At 37.1% G+C, this 25,179-nt stretch overlaps 1 protein-coding gene across 2 annotated transcripts in view; it reads left to right on the forward strand.

Moving 5' to 3' along the window:
* Positions 1 to 25,179, forward strand: part of USP24 (ubiquitin specific peptidase 24) — a 137,171-nt gene that overhangs the window by 58,040 nt on the left and 53,952 nt on the right. For both annotated transcript variants that reach the window (XM_045858191.1, XM_045858182.1), the window contains exons 17-35: positions 2,025 to 2,132; positions 2,773 to 2,922; positions 3,789 to 3,920; positions 4,762 to 4,873; positions 6,337 to 6,413; positions 7,511 to 7,651; positions 7,819 to 7,872; positions 8,885 to 9,000; positions 12,683 to 12,749; positions 12,876 to 12,986; positions 13,675 to 13,773; positions 13,863 to 14,036; positions 16,094 to 16,179; positions 16,567 to 16,660; positions 17,648 to 17,803; positions 20,596 to 20,693; positions 23,432 to 23,527; positions 23,620 to 23,848; positions 24,556 to 24,715. In XM_045858191.1, coding sequence (XP_045714147.1) covers positions 2,025 to 2,132; positions 2,773 to 2,922; positions 3,789 to 3,920; positions 4,762 to 4,873; positions 6,337 to 6,413; positions 7,511 to 7,651; positions 7,819 to 7,872; positions 8,885 to 9,000; positions 12,683 to 12,749; positions 12,876 to 12,986; positions 13,675 to 13,773; positions 13,863 to 14,036; positions 16,094 to 16,179; positions 16,567 to 16,660; positions 17,648 to 17,803; positions 20,596 to 20,693; positions 23,432 to 23,527; positions 23,620 to 23,848; positions 24,556 to 24,715 — 2,260 coding nt within the window. The remainder of the gene's footprint in view (positions 1 to 2,024; positions 2,133 to 2,772; positions 2,923 to 3,788; positions 3,921 to 4,761; positions 4,874 to 6,336; positions 6,414 to 7,510; positions 7,652 to 7,818; positions 7,873 to 8,884; positions 9,001 to 12,682; positions 12,750 to 12,875; positions 12,987 to 13,674; positions 13,774 to 13,862; positions 14,037 to 16,093; positions 16,180 to 16,566; positions 16,661 to 17,647; positions 17,804 to 20,595; positions 20,694 to 23,431; positions 23,528 to 23,619; positions 23,849 to 24,555; positions 24,716 to 25,179) is intronic.

Here is a 25,179-nt window from a genome sequence, read left to right on the forward strand (position 1 = left end):
GCCTTAGAGTTTTAATCCCTGTCATTTTGCAAATTTTATATTTTAGCAGAAATATTCTAGCTAGTCTCACAAATAGTTGGCCTTTATTACAGAGTGGGGCAAAAGTAGGTTTACAGTTGTTGAGTGTGCAAAATAGTTTATTCTGGTATTATTATTTATTATTATTTATGTGTATTACAACTGTAAACTTACTTTTTCCCACCATGTATATACCTTATTTCTTTGATTCTAAGATGCTAGATTTAATAAGTTTATAAAGAAGTAAAAAAGTAACTACGTTTTACTTTTACAATACATTTGTTTAGATTTGCATTCAGAGATTATCTCAGCTTCCTTTGGACCAGTGTGCACAGCTTCACTGGCACGCTACTTTTCATTATTATCCTAGTGTTCTTGATCTCTTTGAAATCTTTACAACTGACTATAATTTTGAGACATGTTGAAGATTATGTAGTTTTGTGTCCTTGTCCTTTCTTATAAAACTCATGCTGCCTTTAATCATTAAATTGTGCATACTACATGTTAAACAACAACTCTGAAATTAAGGCTCACCTTTAGACAGAGATGTTTAGTGCTGAGTGATACAGTGCTTCACAAGGTATATGAATCTATCACACCAAATTCCCATCTTCAAAAATGCTTTAGTAGTCTGAGGCCTCTGGCAGTTTTCTTTAGTTTTAATTGAATTGGCAGACATGACAGGCCTGTCAGTTTCACATTATAGTATAATCTTTTTGACAGAATTTAAGTAACAAATCAGTGATCTAAATTTCAGTTAAAAGGCTTTCCTAAGTTGGTGTTTCCTATACCAAGTGATAAATACAGTGACAGGTAGATGAACAGATATTTTCTGTACACAGCTAAGTTTGCACATACTTAAGTAAGGACAGCTATATCATAGCCTACTCCTACACCTAAGGGCTAGTACATTTCTTTTGGCATAGTTGTAAGAAGCATCAATTTCAGAACTTGAAATTTATAAAACCTGTATCTTAGAATCCAGGAAATACAGTATTGGCTGACTGGCTAGTCTTTAGGAAAGCCAGTATTGTTTTGGCAGTTGTGTCCTCACATTTACATATTCTCACATTTACACATTAGTAGGATGTTCTTTACAAAAGACATCAAAAGTATTTGTCACCCCATAGGGGTATTTATCTCACAGAAGGACTTGAAGCAAGGCTTTACAAAAAAACAAAATCTAGCCTTTAAAATAAATGCTCGGGATTTAAACTTCTACTCAGTTGTTTTAGACTTCTTTGATCAGTTGACTAATAGTGTTTAACCTGGTCCTCTTACAAATTTTATAATGAAATCTCATAGCTGGAAGATGCTATTTATTAAAAAGCAGTTCTCTTTTTAAAGGTGAGCGTCGGGCTTTTCAGATGTGTACTGGGAAAATCTGGATTGTCCTGTAGCAGTTTCAGAAATAGTACATTTGAAAGTGTTTTGAAAAATATAAAGTATAAATATAAAGTGGCTGTAATAATTAATAAAATTTTTTCTTATAAAATTGTTTTAACTCGGAAATACAAGCAGATTGTGAATACTTAATATTTAGACCACTATCAGTGTCTTGATCATATAATTGATATCTTAATCATGTACGTATAGAAAACCACATTTTTATACCATTTTACTTATCAGCCAGTTCAGCTTATCTGAGTTAAGCTATTGCTATTAATTTATTTTATCAACATGTCCTGACAGCCTGTGCTACTTAATCTATCCTCTGAAGTTGCTAATTCCTTGTCTGTTTTTTGCTGATGTACCCTGCACATTTGCTGTCACTTCACACCCACTCCTGTTTGCAGTTCTTGGCCTTAGGAAATTGCATGCAGAATAAGAAATTGAAGACTGAATTATGAATGCATGGAGATAAGCTGTAAATGAGCAATGTGAGGAGGAATATAATAGAATGTGCAACAATGAAGCCTAATTGACTTGGAAATTTTTCATAGCTAATAAATTATGTCTGCCATTTATTTCTAAATTTAATTAATGTAACTTCTTTTCAACTCTAGTCATCTCAGCTTAACAATCCTCAGTTCGTATGGGTGGTGCCAGCTCTGCGTCAGCTCCATGAGATCACCCGCTCGTTCATCAAGCAAACCTACCAAAAGCAAGACAAGGTAAGAGGATAGAATAGCTGTACCTGATTATTATACAGTTATTTATGTAACATTTTATAATAAAACATAATTAAGATTGCTGAGTCTTATAGTCACTATTTTACATTTTATGATTATTACTGTAATTTATTTGTATTATTTAATAATTTTGAGTTTAAGCATCATTCCTCTTTTCTATGGAAATTCTCTGTGCTATAACCTTGATTTTCTTTTTATTTCCTTAAAATATTGAAATAATTAAGCCAGTTTTTAAAAGTGTGTTTGAAATTTGTTTGAAAAGACTTATTTTATATTGCAAAAAGATAAGTGTGATTAAGGAACTAGAACTTCCTCGACGTGATACACTTGGGAAGAGTGATCTTGAAAAGTACAAAAGAAGTGAAATCATTTTGTTAAAAGGATTACTTTAAAAAAAAAAGAATCTCTTTTAGAAGCTAAATTTAGCAAAGAAGTTTATTAATTCCTTAGTAAATGTACATACCAGATTGCTTTTATTTGGTTGTATGTAAGAAATGTGAGTGAAGAAATCCTACTTGCTATCACTCACCTAGGACTACATACTAACACAGAAGTTTGTATTAAAGTGACACAATAACTGTAAATTCTCATACCATTTTTGTTTTTTGTTGTTTTTGCCAAGAGCATTATTCAAGACTTGAAGAAAAACTTTGAAATAGTGAAATTGGTGACGGGAAGTTTGATAGCTTGTCATCGACTTGCGGCAGCCGTGGCGGGACCTGGAGGCTTAACTGGCGTGACACTGGTGGATGGCCGCTACACGTACCGAGAGGTACTGGCCTATGCTTTCGATTCATGATTTGCACATTCATTTGGACTTTTTACACTTGAACTACTAAGATGATATTTGTTGGATATATCTATGAAGAGGTAGCATGAGGTATCTTTATAGTGATGGAACAATTTTTTTTTTTAATCCTCACCCGAGGATATAGTTACTGCTTTTAGAGAGAGAGGAAGGGGGGTCAGGAGAGAAGGAAAGAGAAGCACTGATCAGTTTCCTCCTGCATGCTCCCCAACCAGGAATCGAACCCACAACCTAGGTGTATGCCTGGACTGGGTATCAAACCCACAACCTTGGTGTACAGGATGACATTTCAACCAGTTGAGCAACCCAGCCAGGGCGGTGGAATAGTTTTGCATCTTTACTGTAGCCATTTCAAAATAAAAGTTTAGAAAATTGATATTTGTAGGTAAATTACCTAAGACCTACATATGATAAAGTAACAAAAATAAACATCTTATTTTTTTACTTTGACATGAAATACTAATTGTCAATTCTGTGCATAGTTGTTTCTGTTTTTAAATCAAATGATTAGTAGTAGTATATTTTAAGTAGAAAAAAACCTTAACTCACTAGTTGTGAGTTTGTGGTGTCTTACTTTGAGATTGATGAAATTATATTTTATTTATTGTCATCTAAAGTCAGCTGAATTTGTAATAGATTTGATGTAGTTTCTACTACATTGTACTGTTAACTTGTAAACAGATTTCTAACATGACTTTACCCTGAATTATATGAAAAAGGATTAGATAGAACTATTTTTTTTATTTTAAAGTTTCCGGGTTTTGTTTTGTTTTAATTTTGCTTTTAGGTATGAATGCCTGGAGTTAAATAATTATCATCTCTTTTTGCAGTATTTAGAGGCCCATCTAAAATTTCTGGCATTTTTCTTGCAAGAAGCTACTCTATATCTGGGTTGGAATCGTGCCAAGGAAATCTGGGAGTGTCTTGTGACTGGCCAGGATGTTTGTGAATTAGATAGAGAGGTAAGCAAATGGTGCTGTGGACAGAGTAAGACAGAAGTCGGATTTATATTTCACATTTTGTGTGTGTGTCTTACATCTTCAGTTCTAAACACTTCTCAGTTTACTAACCATACATTTATATTAATAGGCCAGGGCAAGTGCTAGAAAAATCTTTATTTATATAGTTTTTTCCAAGATATAAATAAAAGTGTGAGTATTTCAGTAATTATGATACCATTCTGTGTAAAACCAAAATCAGCCAGTTTAAGTACAGCTAAAGAATTCTCAGTATATCTTTTAGTTTCTTTTTCCTGTCACATGAAACTAATTTTAAGTTACCAAGAGAAAACAGAGCTCCTGTAATGATGTTGTACCCCAGAAACACCAAAGAAGAATGAAAGCCTAGACAGATTTTTAGAACTATAATCAAACAGCTGAAAATAGGTGAAACCAGAAGCTCAGTACCTGTTTCGACATTGACTAGCAGTGAATCGCTGTTTTTTCCTCTCATTTTATGGAATAATATTAGTTACTTCATGGAATTGTTGAAAAGACCAAATATGTGATAGTTCTTAGCACAGTGCCTGGCACATATTAAGGCTTATTAATAAATGTTTGTGGAAAAACCCAAGTACGTATAAAATTCAAAGTAAGAGTATATTTTCATTATCTGTGGGAAAGATTGCTGGTAATTTAATGCTTTATTTAGTCCAGAGTTCTAAGCATTTCAGTTTTGAGTGGTATTTTGGCAGTGTAAGTTTTTGAAGAAATAAAAATAATTTATCTTTACTGCCCCGATTCAGAATTCATATTTCCTTGACGTGAATTTTAGTTACAGGGTCATATTTGTCTTGATCCACAGATGTGTTTTGAATGGTTTACAAAAGGGCAACATGATCTCGAGAGTGACGTTCAGCAGCAGCTCTTTAAAGAGAAAATTCTTAAATTGGAGTCATATGAAATCACTATGAATGGTAGGAAAAAACATAAGTTCATTTTTTCAGTTCTTTAAAAAGTTTTATTCTTTCCTCCTTTCCTTCTAAGCCAATGTCTCAAAAGCAACCAGTTTGGAATATCTTTGTGCTGTTTATATACACCGATTCCTTTTTATATAAATGTTATCTTATAATAATGTTTTAATTATATGGCCTGATAACTCATTTTATCAAATTGTCTTTTCTTGAGGTTACTTAGTACAAAAGTGAGTCACTTAAATTTATCCAAGTACAGGAATCTTCCTTTTAGGTGTTTCTTGTCATTGAAAACTTTTTATTGAGATATAATTCATATACTATAAAATTCACTTTTTAAAAGTACAATTAGTGGTTTTTAGTATATTCACAAAGTTGTGCAACCTTTACCACTCTCCAATCCCAGGACATTTTATCATCCCCAAAAGAAATCCTGTACGCACTAGCAGTTGCTCCCTGTTCCCTGCCCCCAGTCTCCAGTCCATTTCTCTATCTTTATGGATTAGCCTAATCTAAACACTTCATATAAAAGGAATTGCACAATATGTATCTGGCTTTTTTTATTATGCTGAGACATAATGTTTTCAAGGTTCACCCACGTGTAGCATGTTCTTCATTCCAGTTAGGCCAAATAATATTCCACTGTAAGACTATACCACATTTTGTTTAACCATTCATCGGTCCATGGATATTTGGGTTGTTATCAAATTTTGGCTATTATTAATCATGCTGCTACAGACATTCATGTACAAGTTTTGTGAACACAGGTTTCATTTCTCTTAGGCATAGACCTAGGAGCGAAATTGCTATATCAGATAATTAGCATTTGAGAAACTACCAAATTGTTTTGCAATGTGAGATTTTATAATCCCACTGGCAAAGTATGAGAATTTCATTTTCACCACATCCTCACCAGTGTAGACAGTACTAGTCTGTTTCTTTACCCATCCTAGTGGGTATGAAGTAGTGTCATGTGGTGTTGATTTGCATTTCCCTGAAGATTAATGACATTGACTATCTATTCATGTGCTTAATAGCCATTTATATATATTCTTTGGAGAAATACCTTTTCAAATCTTTTGCCCATTTTAATTAGATCAGTTGTCTTTTCATTGTTGCATTGTAAGAGTTCTGTGTATATTCTGCATGCTAGCTCCTTGTCAGAAATACGATTTGTGAATTTTTGTGTCATTCTATGGGTTGTCTTTTCACTTTTTGGGTAGTCCTTTGAAGAATGGAAGTTTTTCATTTTGATTTAGTCCAATTTATCTACTCTTTTCTTTTGTTACTTGTGCTTTTGGCACCATATCTAAGAAGCCATTGCCTAATCCAAGGTCTTAAAGATTTGCAGCTATGTTTTGTCCTGAGCATTTTCGTTTTAGCACTTGAAATGCTTTGACTGTTTTCATTGATTATATCTGCGTTGCTTACAGCACGTGAACTTATCTGACATTCTGTAATTTCAGGTTTTAACTTATTTAAGACATTTTTTGAAAATGTGAATCTCTGTGACCACCGATTGAAAAGACAAGGGGCTCAGTTGGTAAGTACACTACTCTCAAATCTGGCTGGCTTTGATCATCTAGTAAAACCTGACATTCTGCAAAAGTGTGTTACAATCGAGATAAAACGTGGATTATTCTAAAGAATGTGTATCCTTTGTCTGCTGTTTTCTGCATTGACGATAACTGACTTCCCAAGTCCCTCTGCTTCTTGCTGATCTCTGGGGCAGCCAGCAGCTCCCGTGGCTAGGTAAACGCCGAGTGAGGTAGTTCTGTTTACCTTCCCACTCCTCAGATCAATCCACACGTTCCTAAAAAAGTAAGAGTCTTCACTTCTGAGATCGAAGTGGCAAGGATTTGGCGGAAGACATTTAAGAGCAGACAACAAAGCAGAAAATGATCTATAGCAGGGGCATCATACTCATTTTCACCACGGGCCACATCAACCTCCCATCCCAGTTGCCTTCAAATGGCTGAAATAATTTTAGGGCTGTGTAAATGTAACTAATCCTTAACTGTTAAGGAATTGAAATTACATTCAGCCCTTTGAAGGCAACTGGGAGGCTGACGTGGCCCCTGGTGAAAATGAGTTTGACACCCCTGATCTGTAGAATGTATACAGCTGTTATTTACATTTACATGTGCACCTTTAAAAAGAAAGGCAAAAAAATAACTCTGTTTTCCCAAGACTACTCATGACCTGGTTTCCTGGATGGTAAGTGTTTTTACAGAATCTTCTAAGCTCTTAGGAAGACTGAATTGAGCTCCAGGGATTAGTAGCTACTTCTAGCTTGACTTCATTTCCTTTTGAAGAAAAGCTCCTGAAGATGGCACCCATCTCTTGCCAGTGCTATTTCTGCATCAGTAGTTCATTCGGGCAGAGGTCTAGTGTGGGTGTATGGGTGCCTGGAAAAAAGTCTTCACATTTCTTCTGGTTCCCTTAGAGGTGGCCCAGTGTTTCTGCTGTTGGTTGGGTTTTGTTTTAAAGTTACATATTGGTACAATAGCATTCTCATATAGCTTGATTTTTGCAGCCTTAACCATATTAAACTAAAGAGGTAGGAACTTATGCTATAACTGAAAATGGTTGTAACTTTGTGACCTTGGCATACTGTATAATTTGTTTTCTTTTGAACAGTATGTAGAAAAGCTGGAATTGATAGGAATGGATTTCATTTGGAAAATAGCCATGGAATCACCTGATGAAGAAATTGCAAATGAAGCTATTCAGTTAATCATAAACTACAGTTATATTAATCTAAACCCCAGGTTAAAGAAGGTGGGTGTCTATGGGAAGAAGGTCCTCAAACAGAAAAGGGCAGAAAATTATATATTTTTTATTTATAAGTTGGCATACCTGAAAATTGGCTTCTTTATTTTGACATTTGTCCTTAATGATTACAGCTAAATGCCAGACTAATTTTAATTTCCATATACATCTTTTAGGATTCTGTATCGTTACATAAGAAATTCATTGCTGATTGCTACACAAGATTAGAAGTGAGTAGCAATTTTTAACTTTTTTTAAATAAATGTTTTGGTTTTTTTCCTTTTATAATTTTATATTTTGAGATCATGTATAATGTTGATATTTATGGCCGGATCCTATTGAAGACAGTACCATACTGTAACATGGGGAATAGACATTTGCCTCAACGCCCCAGTGTAGAAGTGTAGTCTGTAGGAGATGTTTCTTCTCCCACCACTGCCCCTCTTCTCTGCTTCACCCACCCCTCTGAAGGTAGACAGAAAACAGGTTTCCTGTACGTTTCTGTCTTTGGAAAACAGGTCTCCTCTACGTTCCACATTTCTAATAGATTGTTCTTTTCTTGTTCACTTTCTGGCCCAGAAATTTTATACAAGCACCTGCTTCTTTTCCTATCCTTCCCCACATTCCACCTAGTTTATATTATAAATGCTATTAAAGGCCACAGTAGGACACTCAGTAGGGTGATGTTGGCTGTCTTTGTCCATTAGAAGCCTGCTGTGTAATACTGCTGTCTTACATGTGATGCCTTATTTCCAGCATATGATGAAAGCATTAAACATTTATTTTCTTTCTTAATTTGTGCTTATTTTTATGTCTAATAAAGAGTATTTCAAAAATAAAATGCTACTGCCCCCAGATGTTAATGAGTTAGACATTTTGGTGATGAATATGTGCTGGAATCTATGTAGGATTTCCCAAGTCCAAATTAAGTCTCCATAAAAACATTTAAAGTAGTCAAGTACCCCTAAATGAGGTCCTGTGTATTACATAAGTAGAACAGTAGTTCTCAACTGGGGTTATTTCACTTCCCACAGATCACTTGGCAATGATTGGAGACCTTCTTGGTTGTCACAGTTAGAGGGGTCCTACTGGCAACTGCTGGTTGTGAGCAGGGGTCAGGGATGCTGTTGAACATCCTGCAGTGCCCAGGACAGTGTTCCACAACAAAAACGTATCCAGCCCAAAATGTCTATAGAGCTGAGTTGGAGAAACCCTGATAAAGAATTATTTCTTATCTCATAGGCAGCCAGTTCAGCACTTGGTGGCCCTACTCTAACACATGCTGTGACCAGAGCAACAAAAATGCTTACAGCAACTGCCATGCCGACTGTGGCAACATCAGTTCAGTCTCCGTATAGGTAAGAGATTGCAGAAGTTACAACAAATACACAATATTTAAATATGTATCAGTTTAAAAAATAATTGGCCTCTTTTCCGCCCCATGGAGATTTCTCCATTTTGATTTCCTCATTTTCCTTCATAACTTTTGCAAACAGTCATGTCCTGGGAAATTACATGTTTCCACTGTATACCCCAATTTTGTGTCTCTTTAGAAGATTCGAAGGTCATCATCATAATCATCCAAGTATTGCTCTGCTCCTACCCCTCTACCTAGTAGATAAGGTGTGATATTTTTTTATTCACTTAACTTTTACTCTGTGTAATAGTGATCTTCTCTACGATGATGGAATAAACACAGTCATTGCATGAAGAGTAATTTTTTAAGCTTGAAATATTTACTTAGACATCTTGTAAATTTTCTCCTTGAATAGTCAAATCCAGGGCATTAATAGCATAAGCAAAATGAAGTGAAAGACGGTGATTAATTAAAATTGTACAGTATAATATAATCATAGTTAAAATATTATCACTTAAAATTATTTTTCAAAATAATTTTTAATGAGAGCTTTATCCTGAGATATTTGGCATTTTTTTACTTTATTTTTTTCTGTCACCCTGTGATATGTTTTTATTAATTTTAGAGAAAGGAAAGAGGGGAGAGAAACAGAGAAACATAGATCAGTTGCCTTCCACAGCCTAGGTATGTGCCCTACCAAGAATCAAACCTGCAACTTTTTAGTGTATGGGACAATGCTCTAACCAACAGAGCCACCTGACCAGGGCCAAAATACTTGCATTAAAACTGAATTGGCATTGTCTGTCAATCACATTGCTGTATTTATGTTTCAAATATCAGTGAAATCTGAGCTCAGCATTTGCCATAGTTCTTTGATATAGTAAGTAGAATAGATAAACATTTAGAAATGTTAGGTTGAAGTAACTAGAACATTTTTGTGAGGTTTTATGAGCCTTTCATTACTAATAAGCCACCCCAAATCAATGATACCCGTGAAATGTTGGCAGGTGCTCATAGGTCTCTGCACCTCGCTCTGCTGCCCTCTAGTGATGATACTCATGCAGTCTTCTCAGCTCCTAGACTGACTGTGTGTATGCATGTGTTTGTTTTTATTTACAGTTGGGGATATTCCTTTTCTTTTTAAAGCCTTCTTTTAGAAATGGAATCCTTGCTCACAGTCTTTGTTATCTTTTTAAAAATGAATTGAGTGCTGTATAGTGATGCTTTATTAGAAAGACGCCAATAAAATTCAACCCTCTAGAACCTCTTTTTTAAATGACAGAAGGTGATTGTATCTGATGAGAACACTTCACATGACTTTTGCATTCCCACATTCTTGGTAGTATATCTCAAATAGACTTTCATTAAAGATGTGTATTAAGAATTCCTAATTACATATTTATAAGATGTAATCCATCTCTGTGACCTAGGTTCTTAATGATTTATTGTCTGACATATCAGAATAGAAATGCATTTATGAACTACTGGATTGGGATTTCCATACTTCCACTTCTTTAAATAAATGTGCTTTTCTTTCTAAGTGCTTTTTATTCTAAATCGTTTTATAATTGACTACAGAACAAAACCACATAATAGTTTTTAAATATTCTTATTATAAACTTCAGAGTTAATAAGAATGTATAGTGTCAAAACTGAATTTGAACCAGGACATTGTTTTTATCTTATCCTACTAGTTTGAAAGAACTTTTTAGTGACCATAATTGTTCCATCTTGTGGGGGTGGGAGTTTTTCTCTCATCTGTATGGCGTGTTGCAGTGCTGTGTGTGGTTCAATTTATTATTGGGGCATCATTAAAATAGCACGGTCAACAATTCACTCTTAGTACTTACCTATGTCCTAAACATTTTCCATCTGGATTATCAAATTTCGCTGGCTCCTGCTCATAGAATGAAAGAATTTAGAATTCTGTTAAATGTATTGAACCAACTCTTTTCAAAGTGAAATTTCCAATACTGCTAATCAAGTGTTAGACAGTGGTAGCACCTCTTTTAAGTTGTAGAAATATACCTATTTGAAATACCTAGACTTTCTGGACATTAGCACATTGTTAAAGGGATTTGGATTTTTTCATCTCAGTGTGAACACATGTAGCGTTCTCTTTAATAAAACATGGGCTGTGACTATATAAGCTGCTAAATAAAAGTTGAAGTCCTATTAGTCATCTCTTTGTACCCCACAGGGACTGATTCCAGGACACATACACACACACCCCAGAATCCAAGGCTGCACAAGTCCTGTATATAAAATGGTGTAGCATTAGTCTTTCTTTGCATACAGGCTACAGTGGGGTGCGCCTCCACACCACTTCATTCATGTGGATTCAGTGTCACACTCAGCTCATGGCAAATTCAAATGGTGCGTTTTGGAACTGTGGGGTTCTTTTTTTTAATAGTTTTGATCCACAGTTGTTGGGCCGGCTGTATTTCAGATGAAAGTAGGAGTTCCTGAGTCTGACCAGGAAAGTCTTCGGGTCTCATATTCAGAGTCTGTTAGGGCTCCGTGCTCCCTTGCTCTGTATTCCTGTCCCAGAGATGCTTGTGTCTCCTGATATGTGTTGATTTCTTAATTACTTTGAAAACCTTTAGGATTACAAATTCTTATATTTTAACTTTGAACTATACAGAATGTCCACAGATGAACAATTGTTTAGTCTTCCTTTCCTCCTCATTCTTAGCCTGATTTAAACAAATAGTAACCTAAGTGTTCATCAGTGAATGAGTGGATAAAGAACTAGTGGTGTTTACATACAGTGGACTATGATTCGGCTATAAAAAGAAAGAAATCTTGCCGTCTGCAACCACACGCGTGAACCTGGAGGGCACTGTGCTGAGTGAGATATGACAGCACCATGTGATTTCACTTACATGTGAAGTCTAAAAGTCAGAGCAAACAAACAGGAAGACTAGAAACAGAGTAGATGAAGAGAACATTTTGATGGTTGCCAGATGGGAGGGGAATTAGGGAAGTGGGTGGAAAAGGTGAAGGTATTAAGTATAAATCAGTAGTTACAGAATAATCGTGGGGATATAAAGTAAAGGTCAGTAATGTAATGATTATGTTTGGTGCTGGGTGGGTGCTAGTTTTATCAGGATGACCACTTTGTAAGTGATGATAGAAATGTCCAGTCACTGGGTTGTACACCTGGAATGAATACAGTATTGTACATCACCTGTCACAGAAAAATAAAAATTATTTTAAAAGGAAAAGTAGCAACTCTTCTTTGTGGAATTCCCCATTTGCCTTCTGATTTTCAAGCAATGTAGAACTTTGATCCCCTGTGTTTATAGAATTATGTGGCATATTCTAGTTGTAAGATTATGAGAGTCAAACTTGCTGATTTTTCATTCTCTGTGGATTGATGGACAAATCGGCCTAGAGATCCAGGTCCTCCATGTGTGAAACAGCTGCTTAAAAAGAAGGAGGAGGAAGAAAAGGGGCAGGAAAGGAAATGTGGAGACGGCCAGGCTTCTCCTCCCTTGTTTTGTCTGTGCCCTGTAGCTGGGACCTGGTTGAACTACCTCCTCCATGGGCGAAAGGGAAGGGTAGTCTTTGCAAATTTCAGTCTTTGACCAGGGAGTGCTGACTGTGATTGGTGAAACAGACTGGAACTGAGCTCAAGTCAACCATTCAAATATGTTTTAAAAAATTGTTTTAATCCATAGATCCACGAAACTCGTCATCATTGAGAGGTTGTTGCTTCTGGCAGAACGCTATGTGGTCACTATAGAGGTAAGCCTCTCTTCACAACGCAGCCGCACCACCCATGACTAGACTCTGTGTGTTGGCTGTGCATTTTGGAAGTGTTAACAGTGATGCTGTGTACCTAAACTCATTTGACTTGCTATCTTTTTCAAGGACTTTTACTCTGTTCCACGAACTATTCTACCTCATGGTGCCTCATTTCATGGACATGTTTTAACTCTCAATGTTACGTATGAGTCTACCAAAGATACCTTTACTGTAGAGGTAGGTTTACATTAAGCTCTGTAGCCATTTTCTGTCTTGCTATTTTCATAATACTGTTGATTAAGATCTCTGAATGGGTGGCTATTCTATTGTAAGAGTTATTAAACAAATTTAGAATAAAGACCTGAAATGACAGGAAACTGATGGGGTATAAAGCAGACACATAGATAAATATGTAATACAATATCAGGTGGTGGTGAGTGTTAGTAAGAATAAAGCACAATAAGTTGGTAGAGGTGATAGTTGTACATGAAATACCATTTTAGATGAAGATGGACAGGGAAGGTCTGAGTGGGTAACATTTGAACACAGAGTTGAATACAGTGACATAGTAAGCCATTTCTGGAAAGGACATTCTAAACAAAGGGAGCAGCAGGGACGTAGGCCCTGCGGTGGGAGTTTGCTTGGCTTGTTTATGAGAAGCAAGGTGGCCAGTGGGACAGTGAGAAAGGGAAAGAAAGAATGGAAGGCCTACTATGGAAGAAGGACTTGAGGTTTTATTCCATGTGCAACGAGGAGGAATTGGAGTGGTGAACAGAACTTTCACTTAAGCAGAAGGGAAGCCTCCCGAGGGCAGGGATTCATACCTCCGGGTTCTGCTGTCTCAGCTTATACACCAGTGCCCAGTAGGTGCTTGCTTAAGTGAACGAGTAAAGGGGTTATAATGATGTGGAGTTTCATTTCACAGGCCCACAGTAATGAAACCATAGGGAGTGTCCGGTGGAAGATAGCCAAGCAGTTGTGCTGTCCTGTGGATAATATACAGATATTTACAAATGACTGTCTGGTAGGTTTAAATAAACTTGGCCCTTTAGCCTGATAGTACTACTTTCCTCTTTCTTTCCCTCTCAATAATTAAGAAACCACTTTTTGCAGCTGACAGTGAATAAAGATCAAAAGCTACTCCACCAGCTGGGCTTTTCCGATGAACAGATCCTTACAGTAAAGACTTCTGGCAGTGGGACCCCGTCTGGGAGCTCAGCTGACTCCTCCACCAGCTCCAGCAGCAGCAGCAGTGGGGTGTTCAGTTCATCATATGCCATGGAGCAGGTATTGAGTGATAAATATCTGTTTTAAAACAAGGTTTTAATATCTTTTTGCCTTCAGTCTACATAGATTTGGGCTGAAGGCAAATCCTGACTCTTCAGAACTGTATCGCTGAGAAGCACTCGGCATCAGTTGGGAGAAGATACATAATTTATCAATCTCCTGGACAAAAATCTTCTGAGTCCCCCAATCATTCTGTCTGGCCACTGCTTATTGCTCCTCTCATACATTTCTCTTCATTGATTCATTAATTTTCCCTCTATTGGGCCATGCCCATTAGCAGTCACACATGCCTTGTTACTTTTACCCTCTTAAAAATAGCTCTCCCTCCCCACCTCCCCAATTCCACCTTCATTTCCCGCCCTAGTATCTCCTTCCCAGATCATCAAAGCTCCTTGAAAGAATTGTTGAAACTCTTGTCACCCTCTTTTCTGTCTTTTTTCTACGTTATCTGTCACTTCCACCTCTCAATCCTCATTTTCTTGACATTGCAACAGATTCGAGATACATGTGATCATTTTTCCTTGAAATACTTTCTTCACTTGGCTTTCAGATCTTTGTGACTGTGTCTTTTTAACTTAGCCTAACTTGCTATAGATGTCAAAGAACTCTTCAGGGTTAATATTAGTATTGTGGATTTTTTAAATAACTGTATAGTACTTTTGTTTAACAAGAACTTAAGAAATTCCATTAAGAATAATATTGTGACAGTTAATTAGCAACAGAAACAATGTATATAGCATCTTTAAGTTTAACATATTTGTACTATTTTATATTTATCCTGAATTTATTAAAAATCTTCCCCTATGTAAATACATTCTATAGTGATGTCTAGTTTCGTATTCCTTCTAACCAGAAAATAGTACTTCAATCACATCTGAGTCTCTTGTATGCACTTACATCCAATTTTTTCATTTCTTACCTTTAGAAAAAAACAGGGTAACTTCTTTTTCTCACTGTGAATTACATATAAGGGGGGACCCTGAGAGAACTGGAATTATCTTCTAAAGGGCAGGTCCCTTGTAGTACAGGCTTCCCCCACTAGGTGAGTGTTCAGGAACCCCTCTGTATCGGTGTACCAGCTGGCATTGCTGTAAGAGGCTATATTTAGCTTTAGTGATTTTTTTTTTTTTTTGAAGATTCTTTCAGAGCATTTGCCTCTTTCATAATGGGTGATTACAAGAACACCTGCCCACACCACACTAAGTGTTCAACAGTTTTTGACCAAAAACGGCGTGGCCCCCGTGTCCCACCCTCCCCATTCACCCAGTCTTGCCCCAAGCAACTTTTTTGTTGTTTCTTGGATGAAAAATATCCTCAAGGGAAGCATTTTACTGATGTGGAAGAGGTGAAACAAAAAACAGCAGAAGCACTAAAAGGCATCAAAATTGACGAGTTTAAAAACTGTTCTGAGCAGTGGGAAATATCCTGATAGGTGGATTGCATCAGATGGAGAGTACTTTGAAGGTGACTGAAGTTTAAACATGTAAGAATAAACAACACAATTTTTAAATAACTGTATAGTACTTTTGTTTAATAAGAACTTAAGAAAGAAATTCCATTAAGAATAATATTGTGACAGTTAATTAGCAAAAGAAACAACACAAATAAGTTCCAGTTTTGGGGGGTTCCCCCCATATATATCTATGTATTGTGTGTGAATGTATGCACATATATATATACTACCTTAATTTTGCTCTTAAATCACTCATTGCCTTGTTTCCTCCTAATGAGCTCGAGTCGGCTTTCAGTGGTGCCTACTCTCCATTCTAGTGATTATATCTGCCTTCGTTTTACCTCTCTCCTCCTGCCTGCCATTTGGCACCTTAGCCCCCCTGCCAGCAGGTGGGCGTGAGAAGAGAGCCCAGGTAATAAGCTCACTGGAAGGCAGGAGATCTGTGACTCTATGTTTTCATGTGTCTTCAGTGCAGATGAGCACTGTGCTCTCCTCATGTTTTGTAGTGACCAGTCTTTCAGAACAAGTATTTTTATTATTGGTACGTTTGATTTAAAAAATTCTTTTGTAACTTTGTATCTATATTTTGCCTCTTTTCCCTCAGGAGAAATCCCTTCCTGGTGTTGTGATGGCACTTGTATGTAACGTATTTGACATGCTCTACCAGCTTGCCAATCTAGAGGAGCCAAGGTAAATAAATTTTAAGTTTTTATTTATTTATTTATTTTTAGAGAGGGGGATGGGAGGGAGAGAAACATTGCTGTGCAAGAGAAACTTAGATTGGTTGCCTCTCACACACCGCCAACTGGGGACCCAGCCCACAACCCAGGCTTGTGCCCTGACTGGGAACTGAGCCGGTGAACCTTTGGTTCACAGGCCAGCACTCAATCCACTGAGCCACACTGGCCAGCACAATAAATATAAATAGTTATAAAGCATGAAAGAAAGAAAGTTATAAAGGTTAGGGAACCAAGTGACTTTTCACTGGATGTATTTGACCTTACATCTCATACTAAATGACTCTGTTACTAAAACTGTGATTTATCTGAAAAAAAATTTAAATTTGAAAAATTTCAGGATAACTCTGCGAGTACGAAAGCTTCTGCTCTTGATACCCACTGATCCAGCCATTCAGGAAGCCCTTGATCAACTTGATTCTTTAGGAAGAAAGGTATGAATGTCTTCATAGTTAGTTATTTAACGGGCATGGAATTTTATACCACGACTCAGTGAAAATACAACATGAAATCACATTAAAGTCATTTGATATCATCTTTTCCATAATGATTTTTCTTCTTCTAAAAAACCTCTGTAATGGAAATCAGAACTTCATTGGCTTTTAAAGTATGTGGATAGAATCAAAAATGACGTCAAACTTTGAAACTAGAAGAGTCTTTAATATCGTCTGCTTCTGCTTTCATGGTGCGGTTAGGAAACCAAAGCCCGGAGAGATGAAGTATCTTGTCCAAGATCAGACTGTAGTTCTGACCCCTCTCTCATGACGCCTCTCTGATTGTGATTGTTGCTTGTGTTTGAGTTGCTTACATGAATGGATTATCTTTTAATTTTTTTGCTGTTGATATTTAAAGTTCATTTTTTAAGTTTTAGGTTATTGTTCCTTTATGTATATATTGAAATTATGTTTTATCCATAATGTTGTCTATGTTCTCAGAATAAATTTAGAACAAAGTTGTTAGAATTAAGATACGAATTTTATATTTCATTGGTTTATATTAAGTCAGTCTTATCTTATTTGACTTACATATTAACTTGAAGGAGAAGAGAACTAATATAATAAAATATATCACTAGCATATGTTCAAAAAAGTGTCAAAGCTACCACTTTTGCAGTCTTGTAATTTCATCATCAGTATTTAGAGGTACAAATTTTAAAACATAGAAACAAATTCAGACGACCATGCTGGTGTTGCTTAAAATAGGATTATAATGCTGTTGAGTAATTACCATTTGTGTGATAGAGTTTGATGTCTGATTAATAATCACAGAGTGATATGGCTTTATGGGATTAATTTTTTTTAAATGTCATTGATTTGGATTATATTAAAAAGGAAGAAAATATTAGAATATATACAGATCTGGTTTTTTATTTGTCATTATAAAACATGCATTCCTTTTTATTATTGTTCTTTTAAACTTAGAAAACATTGCTGTCTGAAACAAGCTCTCAGTCTTCAAAGTCTCCATCCCTCTCTTCAAAGCAACAGCACCAGCCAAGCGCCAGCTCAATTCTAGAAAGTCTGTTTCGATCCTTTGCTCCGGGAATGTCCACCTTCAGAGTGCTCTACAACTTAGAAGTAAGAGACCTTCTTTCTTCTCATTTTGTTTGGGCTTGCAGAATCGTGTTTGCCAATGGCAGAGATAAGTAAACAGGCTTGATCTGGTAAAAATTAGTTTTAAAAAAAGTACCAAATAGAATATAAATTTGAAACATTGTGGTTTTTGCCTTTGTAATTGCTCAGTTTTTTTCAGTTTATAGCTGTGTACATTGTTATACTTGCAGAATAGCATCTAAATAAATAATTAGGAAGCTTTATCTATTAAGATCTGTCATTACCTTCCTCTACAAGTTTTGCAAGCATATATAATATCAGGTATTAATTCTAAGACTTCTTGTTATTAAATGCATTTAAGTTTTTTTGTATGTATTGTGATTGGTTGACATTAATCAAGCTTTATGAGGAATTTGTCAGGAGATGTGTTGACATTATTATTATTTGAAGGTTAAAAAAAGCCATTGGAAGAATTTGAGCGAAAGAATATTTTTATTTTCCTGCCCCTAAAAGTAGCTTTAAACTAGTAGTAGATTTAGTTCAGTAAACATTTACTACCATGCATTGTGATAGTTTGGAGGTCAGAGCTGAAAGGCTAAGATATTTGCTCCAAGGTCTTATGAATAAGATATAGGTGAGGCTGGATATACTGAGCCTTGAAAGCAAAGCATTAACAAAGCAATGTGGGAAAGAACCCAGGTGGAAGCAGTCCTGCTCTTGGAGGGTCAGGATTCACCCTTGTGCCACATCACATCTGGAGAAAATAAAGCCCTTGATGATTTTGCTTTGACCAAGGAAATTATATCTAAGTAGTCAGTTATTCAAGCAGCTTTAATTATCAAATTATTGTTTTCTCTTGTAGATTTTGAGTCATAATAAAGGTCATAATTTCTAAAGGGTACCTACTTGGGCATTTTTTATAAGTTTTATTTCATCTGATAATCTAATTGGAATATATAATTATATTCATTCATTTTTATGGTCTACCTATTGCTTACTTACATGTTCAGACTATGGTAACATTCATATTTCCCTTAAAATAATTATTCTTATCAAAAGATATATTGGATTAAAAAGTAGAAAATAGTAAATATTTTTAAAATAAAACATATGCTTATTTAATGTGGACATTCAAAATAGTTATAATATCCCAAAACAGAACACTGCTTAGAACTTTTGGGCCAATTTAAGATTATAAATTTTGAACTTTCCATTACCCCCAGATTCGTCATGTTCTTTTGAATGAGTGTCTCAAAAAAGCTAAGGTATAAATCTTAGTGCCCTCATTTGAGAGCACCCAGGCAAACAGAACGATCCCATGGTGCTTGTCATCAGCTACTTAGATGGCATTATCTTAGAACCAAAGGACTTAATGGTGAAATAACTCCAGTACAATTTTAGGACTTCTAACTGGACATTCCTTTAGTAGGTTTTCTTTTGCTTTAGACAACAGAAAACATTTGGAAAATGTAACACTCCCAAAAGCATTTATTTTTACTTTTACCTAAAAGGTTATGTTTCTTACATTTTGATCTTTAACTTATGTTTGCCTACTAGGAAACTTCAAAGTGGATATCCCAAATACCGATTCCTGTAAAGAAACATTACGTTTTCCCCACATTATTGTCCAGTGAGCATGGGGAATGTGTGCATATGGCTGTCGACATGCAGGAAGCATTAGAATTACAGAGGGTTCCCTCTTTCCCATGTGGTGCTCATAATCCAGGGCTGATGAACCCAATTCCTGAAGAGCAGGAAGAAGCATCTTTTAAAACAAAAAAAATCTCACATTAAAAGTCTAAGCTCATAAAACTGGGAGAAAACTGTACTTGAGCAATGATTAAAATAAATTTTTTTTTTAAATCTAAGCTCATAAAAACCCCCATCGCTTCACAGGAGCAGATGATAGCTAAATAAGCAATTGTTTACTGAATACTTGTTTTGTGCCATCGCTTATACTAAGCACCTTAAGCTTGTGTTACCTTATTCAATCTAAACAATCCTCTGGTAAAAGTAATTATTATCCCAGTTTAGCTGATGAGAAAAGTAAGGCAAAAGGGAAACTTACATGCCTGAGATCTGTCAGCTCATACAGGGTAAAACCAGAATGTGAACTAGATTTGTAGTCTCTTACTGTAGTTTAATTATTTACGTGAAATAATTCTCTGCATACCAAAATACTCAGCTATGCTTTCCTTCAGATAAATATGCCAGTGTTGTAGAAGGGGCATGGATATTAAAGTGAGACACATTTGGATTTAAATTCTCATCATGTGGCCTTGAATGGGAGGTCACTAAACCTCTCAGATAGTGGTCTTTACCTGTAAAGTAAAATATATATGCCATGCATAGTGAGATGAAGAGATAATGCATGTTAAGCACCTCCTAGGACATTGTAGATGCTCAGTGAGTAGAAAGAAGTTAAGAATCATTAATGGGGAACTCATCTAGATTTTTAGTAAATGGTCTGTTTTATAAAGTTTAATTTATATAGTTTTTCAAGAACATATCTAGCATATCATGTAATGTACCTACTCTTACCTAAGCCTGAGAGTGACTGACACAGTCACATTTGCTGGTTTCAGGAAAGGAACATATCAGCTTTCTTCAAAACAGATTTTTCTAGCTAGGTAAATAGAACTTAGGAAATGTGATTATTTAATCGTGAAACATGAGGCTCCTTATATTTCTGGGAGAAAAACAGCATGCAACACTTAAAGGGATTGTGACTTGAGTTGTGTGATTATTTTACTTAGTAAAGGAATCATTCCTGCTGGAAATGTTGGGGTGATTAATTGTGCTTATCTATTTCCAAGGTTCTAAGCTCCAAACTCATGCCAACAGCCGATGATGACATGGCAAGAAACTGTGCAAAATCCTTCTGTGAGAACTTCCTCAAAGCAGGAGGGTTGAGGTTAGCATTTCAGTACAATGTTACATGAATATAAAATGATTATATTACTTTAACTTCTTTTGCCAAGCCTCACTTATTCCTATAAGGTGTCTTGTGAAGCATTATGAAAGTTATAATAAGAAGGAATGATGTTTCAGCCTTTGGGCTATTTTAATTCACTTTATGACTTTGGATTGTTTGGAAAACTCAGAGAAGCACATCTCTTTCCCTTCAGGTAGCGGGAAATTCTCAGGCAGAGTAAAGGATAGGAGGCTGTGTCAGTGTCTGTCAGTCCCCACCTCAGTTCGTAATGAGGTGAATTTGATGCCCCGTAGTCCACATTGTATAAGGCATTAGTTCTGAGGATGTGGACTAATTAAGTATTGTCCCTGCCCTTCAGAGTGTCATGGTTTAATAGTTACTATATCTGTTAATACAGAGGCTTATCAAAAGTGCTTTGGGGAGTGGAGGTTAGAGGAAAAATTAGTGGTTAAATTGGTTAAATTTGGTTGGGGGGGGTCATAAGATTAGGAAGTGCTTCATAGAAATTAAGATTTGAGCTGGGGATTGTGAAACCAGTAGTCATTCCCTAGGTAAATAAGGAGGACGGGGTGCTCTAAGCCAAAGGTGGGGGTGGGGACTTGTGAAGCCAAGGATAAGGGGAGAAAGAAGGATCACATTGAGGAATTTCAACATTTTGTTGTAGACCGTGGAAAAACAGGAAGTTTCTAAGCCAGGGATTACTGTGAAGAAGAGTAGAAGTGGGAGGGACTGAAGGCAGGGAGAATGATTAAGAGCTCTGACCTGGTCCAGACAAGAGACGACAAGTTCTAAATTTAGGGCAGTGGTAGGATGATATTTGTGAGGTAAAATAAGCAAGTCTTTATGACTAGATATGTGACTATGGTAGGAACCACCGGAGAATGGCCCTGTGATTTCCAGCGTGGGAGTTGGTAGATGGTGAATCTCTAGTCTGTATGGGGAATAAACATGGAAGAAGATGGAGGAAACAGAGGAGGTCAAGAAAAATGAATTCATGTGCATATGAGGTCCGTGTGAGTCACATGAAGTGGATGGTTTAATTGTGACACTCTCAAGAGAAGCGGAGAATGCATTGGAGATTTGGGGGAGGCACCAGTGTGGAAGCATGGCCATTAGGGCATAAGCAGGTGGCAGAGTTGAGTGACAAGTACAAGAATAGGATGGTACATTCTATAAGTGGACGTGACATCTCTGCTTTACAGTAAGGGACAAGAAGAGTGTGACAGTACTTGGTAAGAATAACTAAGGGGAAAGTTTACTTCTGTTTTGATTTGAACTTGTAGAAGACTTGGTTCTCTTTGTAGGTAGACTAGAAGGGGCCAGGGAAGAGGAAAAGAACAAAGATAAAAAAGGGATGATCAATTAAGGGGCTGAGTTCTACTGCAGTTGAAAGGAGATTTGCTCTGGGAAGAAGTAGGCATGCCATTTCCTCCAAGAGGGAAAACCAGCTTGCAGTTTGAGCAGAAGATAGTTGAAGAAGTTCCTGTTTGGAGGCCGTGAGGGGAGGAGAAATCGGGTGAGACCGAGAAGAGATAAAGGGGAGGAGAAGAAGAGAGCTAGAGCTGAAGGAATTCCCAAGCAAGTGGGAGGCCTAGTGCACACAGTTTTCTTCTTTGTTCAACATTGTGGAGATGTTACTGTAACAACTCATTTTGGTTTACTCGGCCCATCACAGAGCTGTGGTGATGAAGGCATTTTCCTTCTGGCTGCTTCTTGTATGTCAGCTAATTTACATGCCAGGCATTGTTCTGAGCACAGGGAACAGAGCAGTGAATAGATGAGACCAAAACCCCTACCCTTGTGAAGCTAACTATCCAGAGGGGAGACAAACAGTAGAGGCAAAAGTAAAAATGTACATCAGGTGGTAATAAGAGCTGTGGAGAAAAAGGAAGGGATGGAAAGGGTTGTGGTTTTCGGTAGAGTGGCCAGGGAAAGCTTCACTGATGGGGTGGTGCTTTACAGAGATGTGAAGGAGGTGTGGGAGTGAGACCTTGAGATAACTGGAGAGAGCTGTCCACAGGAGCAGCACTGCCCCTTAGAGGGACCGACCTAATGTCTGCAGTGACCAGCAGGAGGCCAGTGTGGCTGGGGCAGAGTGTGGCAGGCGGCAGAGGGGCAGGGAGGTTCCAGACATACCAGAGGTCAGGTTATGTGGGACCGTACAGGCTACTGTGGAGATTGCCTTTTTTTTTCTCTGTAGGAAATAGGAAGCCATTGGAGGAGTGCCATATCTGATTCATATTTTAAAAGGATCGTTCTGGTTGATTTCTTGAGACTAGATTTTGGAGGTGGAACATCAAGAATGGAGCAGGAAGAACACCTGGGAAGCTTCTGCAGTAATATAGGTTGTAGGGGCTGTGGAAAACAAGCTTTATTGAACATACCAGGTCTGGATATATATTTGAATTGATAGTTCTACTGGTGGTACATCAGTGAGCTCAAACCAGCTAGTGAGAAGAGGAACTCTGCAAACACTCTCTGTTGGGCATCTTTTTTTTTGCCTTAACAAGGAGTCTGAGTCTAAAAGGACAAGCAGAGTTGTAAGGATCATAAGAAATCATTGTGATAGAGATATGGATGGTTCATTCTATATGTAAGGATCTCGTAGAAGTTTTGAGTGACTGATATATTTATTAACAATTAAATTACCAACAGAAAATTTCTTATGAAAGAAATAGAAGTCTATAATATCCTGCCTTTTTTCTCTTTTTTTGAAGTCTGGTTGTAAATGTCATGCAGAGAGACTCCATTCCATCAGAAGTCGACTACGAAACAAGGCAGGGAGTTTATTCTATCTGCCTGCAACTCGCAAGGTAACACCTGACTTTACTTTTCTTACCAATCTCATTATTTTAAATAGTGTGGACTGAGTTTGAGTAAGTGTACCTTTTTATTTCCTTGTAAGATTTTTACTTGTTGGACAAACAATGCCCACGTTATTAGATGAAGACCTCACCAAAGACGGCATAGAAGCACTTTCTTCTCGCCCGTTCCGGAACGTCAGCCGGCAGACCAGCAGGCAGATGTCCTTGTGTGGCACCCCGGAGAAGTCATCCTACCGACAGCTGTCAGTGTCTGACAGGTCTTCTATTAGGGTTGAGGAAATCATCCCTGCTGCACGAGTTGCAATACAAGTAAGTGGTTTGTGTATTCAAGAGTTACTAAGTACCTCCTGTTTAGAAAGGACTGGTTGCTGGGAGGGGCTATTCAGATATAATTGAATATTGACATGAATATTGCTTTACAGAAATTTATGATAAGAAAGAGACCACTAGTTTAGGAATAACTGTAATTCAAGGTGGAAAATGTCAGGTGTTATAAGAGAACTACAAAGGCAAAGAGCATTCTAGGAATTATTTTAGAGGAAGTGGAATGATTACCTGTGGCTGTCATGAATGATTTTATGTAGCAGGTGGCATCTGAGGTAGGCCTTGAAGAATAGGTAAGCATTAGATGTGTAAAGGTAAGTATGGAGAACAAGAGAAAGGAGAGCTGTTGGAGCACAAGCGGGGGGGAGGGGGGGGTTGGTGAGCAAAGTGAGAGAAAACCAGGGTTTTATGGGAGGTCACACAGTAGTTCACGCAGGCCAAAACGCAGAAAGGATACAAACCAAGTCGGCAGGAAATTTAAAGCCAGAGCATGGAGATCGGAGCCCTTGTTTTACAGGTAACAGAGATGTCAGAAGTCTTGGAACAGAATGGAAGCATTAAAAAGGCGGTCCTCTAGATGATCTAGCGGGGGAAGGAGTCTCCCGAAACTGAGACTGTTAGGAAGGTTTAGAAGCCAGTGGAACGTGTTCCAGTACCACCTTTTCTCATAACGCTCTTTCGTACTTCTCTAGACAATGGAAGTAAATGATTTCACCGCTACTGTGGCTTGTTTCATGAGACTGTCGTGGGCTGCTGCTGCAGGACGGCTTGACCTTGTTGGGAGTAGCCAACCAATTAAAGAAAGTAATTCCTTGTTTCCTGCTGGAATTCGAAACAGGCTCAGCAGTTCAGGTACTGATTAAAAAAAATAAAGTAATTAGAACATTGCACGAGAAATAGCTGTAAGACTCATCTCTGTGTAGGTTGTTCAGTCACTAAAAGGAGAAAGCCTTTTCTCTTGCTTTTCAGCATTAGTAAAAATTCATCGAGCTATACACTTAAGATTTGTACACATTACTGTATGTATATATGTATGTGTGTGTGCGTGCCATTTCAGTTAAGAAAAAGAAGACATTTACAAACACAGAGTAGGAGGGAAAACCAAACAATTTTTATCTTGCTGAATGTAAAATGTTATGAGGCCAGTAATTCTGGCTGTAATAAAAATTTGTCTAGAATTTCTACCTGGCAAAGTAATTATTTTGGTTCAGCCATTTATTTTCTATTAGACCTTTACAAATGACTTTACTTTTCGGTCTCATTTGGTTTCCCTGCTAAGTCTGTGTGTGTGTGTGTGTGTGTGTGTGTACCTCAAT

This window comes from Phyllostomus hastatus, unplaced genomic scaffold (assembly GCF_019186645.2).
Source record: "Phyllostomus hastatus isolate PE091 unplaced genomic scaffold, TTU_PhHast_1.1 phas_contig_147, whole genome shotgun sequence".
NCBI classification, from domain to species: Eukaryota; Metazoa; Chordata; class Mammalia; order Chiroptera; family Phyllostomidae; genus Phyllostomus; species Phyllostomus hastatus.